This window comes from Pelobates fuscus, chromosome 13 (assembly GCF_036172605.1).
Source record: "Pelobates fuscus isolate aPelFus1 chromosome 13, aPelFus1.pri, whole genome shotgun sequence".
Lineage (NCBI taxonomy): Eukaryota > Metazoa > Chordata > Amphibia > Anura > Pelobatidae > Pelobates > Pelobates fuscus.
This window is the reverse complement of record NC_086329.1, coordinates 8,958,713-8,968,578: the sequence shown is the minus strand read 5'-3', so window position 1 is coordinate 8,968,578 and position 9,866 is coordinate 8,958,713. Positions and strand designations below refer to the sequence as shown.

The following is a 9,866-nucleotide window of genomic DNA, read 5'->3' as shown; positions in this document are numbered from 1 at the left end:
CAGTGTTCGGATTGTAGAATTGTTGTTGTAAAACTGCCTAATCCATTGTTTGATAATGGAAACACAGATGGGTATGGACAGATCCTAATTGTGTTAGATATAAACGTAAATCCAACATGTCTTCTGTAGATAGCAAAACATATCTAGATTATATACATACCCAGATTGTAAAATTAGATTACTCTGTATACATATATTGTGCATGGTGGTGTAACAAAGACTTCTGGAGAGATTATCTGAAATATGGAAACAAATTATAAAAACATTTAAAAAAAAATACAACTGAAAATATAGATGTACACAAGCACATAGCGCCTTAGAAAATAAACAATATTTACTTTGTTTTGCTACTTCTTCAGAATGTTTGGTTTTAAATGGTTTGTTTATCAAAATAGTTTCCATTTATTTGTGTACTGATTATTTTTATTTCTAAGGACAAAAAAAAAAACAAAAACAAACCAAAAAATAAACCTCACAAACCCTATTAGAAGGGAGAAGATGTGGGTTTGTAGACTGGTTATATGCACTGTGTGTTCCTGAATTACAATAGTCTATTTTCTAGTAACAGTCTATATTCACTGAATATATATTTATAGAATTAACTACCAGAGGGAAATATATTTAGTACTTGGGCAATTTGGGGTGAGAAAAGAAATATTTTCAACTCGTTCCATTCTATCTATTACAGCCTTTTGAAGACTTTAATGGATTCTTTGTGCGTTGGGAAAGTGATTAACATATAGTGATCTGGTGTTGAATAATTCTAGTCTATATTTTGCCTGGATCACTCTGTCTGGGAGAAATAGGACTCCCTTCTTCTATTGTGGACTGGGCTAAATCATTTCACTATTTACACGGTTTGGCTCTTTTACATTATAATCTGTCGCCTGAATTTGGGAAAACCGTGTGTCCTTACCAGCTCTGTGAATTCTATCTGCAATCTATGGGGGCTTCTGATCCTTAATTTATAAGAAGCAGTGCATGTGGTAAGCAGCTGCCAGTGTGTAGCACCCCTTTTAATTGTTCACCCACTCATTCCTTGTGTGTATAACACCCCTTCTTTTACTAATAATCTGTATAACCAATGCCAAACAGCACTGTACAAAGTATGACAAACTCTAGTATACCACTTTGATTTGTGTACAATAAACTACACACCCTAAAAAAAACCCAACCCTCAAATTCGTTTAAAGAATAAATGTGCATGTGAGAACAAGGCTTGGTTATTGCACCACTATCCGTTCTTTCCTTTGTATTCATAGTTTAGTTTTTCTTACTAATGCACAACGCTACTGAATATGTTGGAGCTCAACACATGCTTTTTCGATGCTCCTCTCCTTATCCTAATACATTTCAGCCATCCCTGTGTATTCCACACCCTACAAATACATTCACCCAGTTGATAATTAGAAATATGACATCAATATATCGCTACCAGCCCACCTCCCACAAAACAATTTTTATTCTAACTCTTTGCATAATAATCATGTTGTCTTAAAATGGGACATTACAACCCAATACTTTATACACCACATACATTTTGCTCATAAATGGTATAAAATATGAATATGTGCATTAATTGCCTATTTAAAGCTGCATTGCTAGCCTGCCCAGTGCCATAAGAGTCTATTTGTCTCCTGATTGTCCCTGTGGTTGAGCAGTGTACCTTCCCTCCCCCTGATGTGTTTATTTATTATTTTTTCCCTGTGGCTCACAAGTGTCAATCATATTCCCCCTGCCATTGGCTACAGAAATTGCGTCAAAAAGTTGCCAGTGAGGGAGCCTTCTCTGCAAATGTTCAGTAGAGAGACACAGAGCTCAAGCTCCAATCTTGTCTCCTCTGTTTCACAAGATATCACAAGATCCTCCTCCACCAACCCCTTTGTATGTCTGTACAGGGATAACACACAGTTTAAAGCTTTGCTGTACTTTACTCCACGGAAGGGGAAGAGAGAACTGAGTTTTTAATGAACTTGTTTCGATTTGTTGCAGGATAAAGGATATCTGATTGAGCCTAGCTTCATTTTTGGGGTCTATTTAACGTTTGAAGAGGTGAGTGTTGCTACCTACCTTTATTTCCTGTTTGTTAAACCTGGCTCTGTTTAATTCATTTTTAGACCTCTTCTGCAATTTAAGAGAAAGCTGATGTGTTCCAGATCTCTAAACTGTGTCTCTGTTTGTCCTTTTCTTAATTCACAAAGAAAACATTGCTTAGAGTGGAGCTTTTACTGAATGCATTTAGGAATCTGTAGGTGGATAATAGTTTTATTTATAAAGTGAATTGTAATGATTTTGTAAGTTTTTATTGTTTTTGTTTATGAAGACAGATCCGAGAAGATATTTAAGTAAATGTTAAACATTCTTTTTTGGCTTAGTAAATTCTCTGTCTTCATTCACAGAAGCACAAACAGAGAAAAACGGATAATTGAGTAGGCGGGGTGTCTCATCCCCAATTTTCCCTCTTTTCTGTGTGTAAAAGGGTGAGGGAGAGAGCTTGGGATTTTTTTTTCCTTTACAAGATCAATGGGTTGGGGGGGGGGGGGGGGGGGGACTACTTTAAAAAAAAAAAAAAAAATCATGGCCTGCTCATGTTGACAAACCAATAGTTTTTATCAAAAAAATAAGTGGCATTAAAACTCTAGCTTACTCAGTTATTGACAAACAGATTTCTTCCCAGACTCCAATCGATAGGTTGAACTAAGGAAAGTCGTTTTAAAAACACAGCCTTGTACAAGGCTTCTAGACCGTAAACTCATAGAACATAGAATCTTGTCACATACAGTGTATCTTCTATACTCGCTTTTACAATGTTTGGGTTTTAATGATCTCAACAAAATGTGTATATTGTGTGTACTGCTGACAGATGTTGTTATTGGAGAGAGCAGATGTTATGAGTCAACTGATCAACAAATAATTGCACTATACTTGCATTTGTACAATGTTTGTGTGTGTGTGCTAACATTTTGTTTTATATTCGTTTGACAATTTGGTAGACATTAGAAAGAATCCCTGATAACAATCGTATTTTGATTTTCACAATTACTTGTAAACTTAATCAAAACTATTCTAGGATTGTAAATATTCAGGCTATGCGCTCATAGGATTCGTTTACATTTTTTACAATGGGGAAAAACTCTGAATTAGAACAGAATATGAAATAATAAAAATAACAATATTAATAACAACAACAACAACAACACAACTATGACAACAATATAACTATAGAAATGAACAATAATAATAATAATAATAATAATAATAATAATAATCTAACTATAACAATGACAATTATGCTTATAGTTATCCCATAGTTATAGATAAATTATTGTTTTAATTATAACAATAATAATTATATTATTGTTATAAACAGAAAAATAGGAATACATTTTTTTAATGCTTTAAGGGTCCTTTTAGGTTTCAATTAAATTGGATTTAATAAAATCACGTATATGAGGGACAGCATACTTATATTAATGAATAAAATAGTGATATTTAAATAACATCTGTTTAATCACAAGAGGAAGCTTTGAGCAGCTTGGCATACGAATTGAGGGGGCGATGTGTACTCTGAAAATGTTTGGGGGGTTCTCAATTAAAATTAAAAGATATTACAAATTGTAATGTAAATGTAAAAATAATTTGCAACAATGACACTAATTAACATGTGACTAATACACGTTGGGGCTTTGTTAATTATTAACAACTAGGGATGACAAAATAATTAAGTCCTACTTCCAAAACTCCTTTACCTCTCGCCCCCCCAAGGCCCCAAACTTTCACTGTCTAACACCAATTTTTTTTTTTGTGTCTATAAACAGCATGTCAGTCTGTGTGTTTTGTTTAATATCCATGAGGCAGAAAAATTAATCACCACAACTGCTCTGCAGACTTCGGCAACTGCGTCCTATAATTAGGGAACTTGTGCCACTCAGATTATCTCGTTAATTTATCAAGAAAACATTTATTATAATTAATTATTCGACGAGGTAATTATTATTGAGCAACTGCATAGCAACTTGTAGATGGAACGTTTAGGGGAAACAGTGACAGATTGTGTTTGTGGAACCGTTGTTCAGAAGTTACATCAGTGATTAGCAAAAAAAAAAAAAGTCCTACCAGCAACCTAATTTTTTTTTTCTTTTTTTCAAAAAATGAACAAAGACCATTTTAAATTATGATTTAAACGCCTGGGATTGGCAGATAAAAACTCGTTATTGCCTTCAACGATTGAGTTTCAAATAGGCATTCATAACAATTACTTAATATTTTTTTTCTTTAATTGTTTTTTGTTAACTATGGTGCTCATCTGAAACTTAATAAAACTCAACGAAATATTCTAAGTATAATACTCAGGACCTGTAGTATAAATCAGTACTTCAGTTCAATAACTCAGTTTGTCTATGATTCCTCTAAAATACAGAAAAATAAATTACATTCAAAAGGCTCATGTTTAGTTAGAATAGTATGTTAATCAAATGCAACTGAAAAGTTAAGTGAATTTATGGTTGAAAGCTAAACTTAAAAATTAAGGGCGTTTTTGTTTTTATTAAATGTGATTACATTTTAGGTTGCCCCCATCCCCAATCTCCTAAGTAATTAATGGACTCTTCATTAAAACACGATTTTTGTACATTGTAATCAATCAGATAATATCTCTTGTAAAGCGTGTTTAACGTTAAATGCATGTAATTGGAGCAATTTAAAAAAAATGCTAATTTAAAAAAATTCACATTAGAAATAAATTGTATCAATCATATTTGTACAGTATATCATCGGCTATTTTATATCATGAATTATAAATTACACTCTACAAATATGGAGTACACAGATTTACAAATTATAATAGATAATAACATTGTATTTATGGCCTTGTATTTAGAAATAATGAAACTGTAAAAATGTTTGTTGTAGTAAAAAAACAAAACATATAAATAATGAAACATAAATATTTAAATACCTGATTTTGAAACATAATTCCTAAGGCATATTATCTTTAGCTACAATTTTTGTGATTGGACAGGTTTTAAGTACTTTTTTTATTTACCTGGAGAAGGTAGATTGCAGAGTGAACTAAAAACATTTAAAAATATATATATATATATATTGTTGCCTTTAGTGGCCAATACTGTTGATTCTGGAGGGGGCGACTGCTGATGTGTATGTTTGAGTGTTTAAATGAGTTAATGCAATTAAAGTGTATCTGCACCTCAGTATGCACTCAGTCAGGTGAGGAATGTGACTCTCTCTTAGATTGTTTCTTAATTGGAAATTAAAGACTTGTTTGTTTAACTTTGAATCAACACTTTGAAACCTCAATAAACCAATTCTATGGCGTTGTATTTCTAATTAGGATTTCCTTTAACTAAATGAATTGGAGATTTTTGAACTTTTAAAAAAAAAAAAATACTGAAAGATTTAATTTAAAAAAAGTGTACATTTGTTTTGTTTTGTTTTGTTGCAAACCTTAATTCTTTTCTGCAATAACTTGTAGCAAAATAAATTGAGCGAGCTTATCTCCAATAAATGGTTTTATGATTATTTTCTAATGCCCACCAAGGCTGGGAGGGATGCATTCTCTTTATCTCCCAGAAAGGGTTTTAACTTTATTATTTATTTAACCAATGAGCTCTTTGTTTCTTGCAAATGGTCCTAATCAAGTTTTGTTAGAGACAATTAGCAAGCACCAACCAATAGATGCTATGCAAATGAGTCTTCCTGCAGGCTTGCTGAGTCCATTTAAAGGCTTGGGGGTTGTTGATTTTTTTTTTTTTTTCCCTTTGCCTAGGAAGGCGTGTTGTATTTCATGGGGTGTAACTTTTTTTTTTTTTTTTTTTTGGGAGGAAGAGACACGTTTATTTAGTGTGCATTTTCTTCCTCCACTGGTCAGCTGGGGGTCTGGGACTTCCTAAAGAGCAGGGACATGAGCTACTGAGGCTCATACACTAACAAGCCACTAACAGATCCAGAATGAAAATAAACAAGCCTTTAAATGCACACAGCTCAAAAACTACATAGAACCACATCCAAAATGCAAGAATTTTAACATCAAACCCCCTTCATGTTCTAGAACGTCTGAGTGCAGAAGAATATTGTACAGAGGAACCCCAACTGCCACCACGATTCCAGACAACTTTGCAATTTGTGCTCCCCACTACAACATTAGCATGATGTCCTATCTCAAGCAACCACCTTATGCAGTGAATGGACTGAGCCTCACTACCTCTGGGATGGACTTACTACATCCTTCCGTGGGATATCCTGGTAAGTTCGCTTATACCTAATGCTGATTATCTGAGGTTTCTGGGATTAACAGGACATCTTCAGTAATTCTCTAAGTCAGAGGGACATGCACTTTATTCCCAGGGCTGTACTTTTTAAAATCAAAAACTAACTTGCATTTTTTTTTTTTTTTTTTATGTTTTTAAGAATTTCAAGTCTGTTTATACTTTGTTTATCTGTAAAGATATGTTTAATAAACAGCGGGGTTCTATTTACTAATCTCACAATTGTAGTGAATTAAAATCAGAATGGTAACATTTATTCAAAACAATAGCTGACTTTGCAATACATTTTCCAAATCGCTTATAGTCATAGCTTGAAGGTTTGTTTGTTTTTGGGCTAAACTTTGTAATTTTCGGATGTCAATTTGCTACAATTCGGAGTTTAGTGAATTAACCCAAACGAAGAATCTGGACAAAAGAATGGCATAAAAACAAGTTGGGGGAGAGGGGGTTATTGATTATTTTTTTGTTAATGTTCCTTTGGCCTAGAGGATGGGATTTTTGTTTTAACATTGGGGTTCCACTTACAATAAACAAACTAATTTGCAACATTTATTCTGGAATAGTTCTCAGATCATTTATACCGGCCTAAATCTTGTAAATCGAGTTTCCCATTTCTACCGTTCGCTGTTTAGTAACTCGAATCATTGACTTTTTATTAATTTCGCCCCGGTACATAGCTTGGCTTTGGTTTGTGTAGGTACAGTAAGTGGATTTCTGCTATGGCTACCTGACATATGGCTAGCAAATTGACTGTACTTCATTGATTACTAATTCGATCTATGTTGGTGGGTGTGTACCCCCTAAGGGTTAATGGGGTTTATATTTAAAACTTTTTTTTTTTTTTTTTTTTTTTAATCTAGTAAAATTAGATTACCTGATCTATAATGTGGGACACTCAGGATTGCAGTGAAACCTATATTGTTTCGAAGGGATGTTTATGTAGAACGGTTTGGGGGGATTTTGGGCAATGCAGTGGAGTTTGGGGAACCTATTTTTATTTTAAATCGATTAGATCTATACATTCCCAATATCAGATCAATCCAATGATCAATAGTTCTCTTTTCAGCTACCCCCAGAAAGCAGAGGCGAGAGAGGACTACTTTTACCAGAGCCCAACTGGATGTCCTGGAGGCCCTCTTTGCCAAAACTCGTTACCCCGATATCTTCATGAGAGAAGAGGTGGCTCTAAAGATCAACTTACCCGAATCCAGAGTCCAGGTAAGTGCTCAGTATAAACCTGTAACTGAATCACTGCAGCCATAGTAAAATGTCTGGTTACATAATAACAAGTTACTGTGCTGGGATTAATCTGGGAAAGATAACAATTTCATTCTGTCTAATGGAGGGGAGGGTGGGGGATTCTCATTTGCTTGAAAACAAAAGCTAGTAATGAACTGGGGGGGTTGTACCAGATGGGCTGAGTATCCCCTCCGGCATTTACAGGGTTAATCTCTATTGCAGACACAATGAGGATAACTGTGCAGGTTTTATTTACCAAGGAGCCCCAGGTGCCACATTTTAATTGCATTTTTCCCTCTCTCTTTCTGTAAATGTTTTTTAGGTGTGGTTCAAAAATCGCCGAGCAAAATGCCGCCAGCAACAGCAGCAACAGCAGAATGGTGGTCAAAACAAGGTACGGCCACCTAAAAAGAAGTCTTCTCCAGCCAGAGAGGTCAGCTCAGAAAGTGGTACCAGTGGGCAGTACACCCCTCCATGCAGCACCTCTGTGCCAGTCATCTCCAGCAGCACTGCCCCAGTGTCAATCTGGAGTCCAGCCTCCATATCCCCTCTGTCAGACCCCCTGTCCACCTCCTCCTCCTGCATGCAGAGGTCCTACCCCATGACCTACACCCAAGCTTCAGGCTACAGCCAAGGATATGCAGGCTCAGCATCCTACTTTGGGGGCATGGACTGTGGATCTTATTTAACTCCTATGCACCACCAGCTGCCTGGACCTGGAGCTACTCTAAGTCCTATGGGAACCAATGCTGTGACCAGCCACCTCAACCAGTCCCCAGCTTCCTTGTCAAGCCAGGCCTATGGGGCCTCCAGCCTGGGCTTTAACACTCCAGCTGAGTGCTTGGATTACAAAGACCAAACAGCCTCCTGGAAGCTAAACTTCAATGCTGACTGCTTGGATTATAAAGACCAGACCTCATCATGGAAGTTCCAAGTCTTGTGAAGACCACTTTAGGCAAGTGGAGGCACTTTTTATGGAGACAAAGTCCTTTTGACATTCCAGGTCTAGTCAGGTCTTGGTGGACTTCAAGAAAAACAAACCATAAAAAAAGAAGGGGGGGAAATATAATAAATCGACCAGTCTTATTCATATATCCCTTCCCTAAACTCTGGAGCTGATCTCAAAAAAACTTCTTCCCATATTGTGGGAAAGGACCTATTTATCCAGTCATCCAAACCAGATACAGTTGTGATCATAGATCTTAGGGGAAGAAAATTAAGTAAAAAAAAAAAATTGGCTGATTTTTTTTTTTTTTTTTTTTTTAAACTAATCAAGAAGCCCTTCCTATCTCAGGCAGTCATATTATGGATAATTAATATAAACTGGGGGGATGGGGCAACAGAATCTGCATCAAAAGTTGTCCAGTGTTGGGCAACTCTTGGGTCAACCAATGGAGTGCTCCGGTTCTGGATTTTTGGAGGGGGTACAGCTCGTGACTGCTTGGCTGACACTAAGAACATTTCACGGGTTTGAGTGACTTGTGCTACTGATTTCTCATAGATGCACTACTTTTATTTAAAACAAACAAAAAACATGTTTATAAGGAGTCAATATGTAGTTTTTAAAAGACAATCAGTGTGTGTCTTATAAATGGTAAATATGTGGTTTTTAAATCTGTGCTAGACTTCAAAACTGTGATCTCCTGTATTGTATGCAACTGTGAACCCCCCCCCCCCCCACCCACCAGAAGGGATTCCTCTGTGATTTAAGAATTATAATCTATTAAGTGAGATTTCTGCGTTCAGAGGAAATCTTGCCCTTTGATCATTCAAAATGTGTCTTTTACCAACGAGGAACTGCAGTGAAACTGTCCCAGAAGCGAGAACAGAGATTGGAGAAAGAAATCGAATGGACATTAGATTATTAGAGATCGATTTAAACAAGAGGAAAATTTAAATAATAATAATAAAAAGACTGGCTTTAAATTATACCTGATCTCTGTGCAATGCAACAACTCAATCAATTGGCTTCTAACCTTTTGCATATGTGAATTAAAATATGCATTTACTATTTCCTCTTCTGGAGCTGAAAAATGATGTATAATTTATATTAAAAACGAATCTAGCACAACGATGTGTCCCAGTTTGATTCCTACTGAAAAGTTTCAATTCTACCAATACCAGGTTCTGTTTTATGTAGACTCTCTATTCTAGAGGACTTTCAGTAGTTTCAAGAGAATATATAATAATAATAAAAAAAAGTTTCCTTTTTTTTTTTTTTTTTTTTAAAAGCTAAAAATTGTCCTGTTTTAGGAGGATGTTTTAATTAACTCTGGTGTTTGTTTACTAAACTCCGAATTGTATCAAAATTAAAAACAAACAAATTACACCACTGTTACATGC

The 9,866-nt window shown here is 35.4% G+C and overlaps 1 protein-coding gene across 3 annotated transcripts; it reads left to right on the top strand.

Moving 5' to 3' along the window:
- Positions 1 to 1,762: 1,762 nt before the first annotated feature.
- On the top strand, positions 1,763 to 9,197 carry OTX2 (orthodenticle homeobox 2). 3 transcript variants are annotated; one of them, XM_063439429.1, is made up of 5 exons: positions 1,763 to 1,884; positions 1,993 to 2,052; positions 6,068 to 6,261; positions 7,339 to 7,502; positions 7,846 to 9,197. In XM_063439429.1, exons 3-5 carry the CDS (start codon positions 6,165 to 6,167, stop codon positions 8,464 to 8,466), a joined length of 882 nt encoding a protein of 293 aa, XP_063295499.1. In that variant the 5' UTR covers positions 1,763 to 1,884; positions 1,993 to 2,052; positions 6,068 to 6,164; the 3' UTR covers positions 8,467 to 9,197. The 3 variants fall into 3 exon arrangements, with proteins under 3 accessions (XP_063295499.1, XP_063295498.1, XP_063295500.1); XM_063439428.1 differs by having other exon boundaries at positions 1,763 to 2,052; XM_063439430.1 differs by having other exon boundaries at positions 1,765 to 2,052; positions 7,351 to 7,502.
- Positions 9,198 to 9,866: the final 669 nt, after the last annotated feature.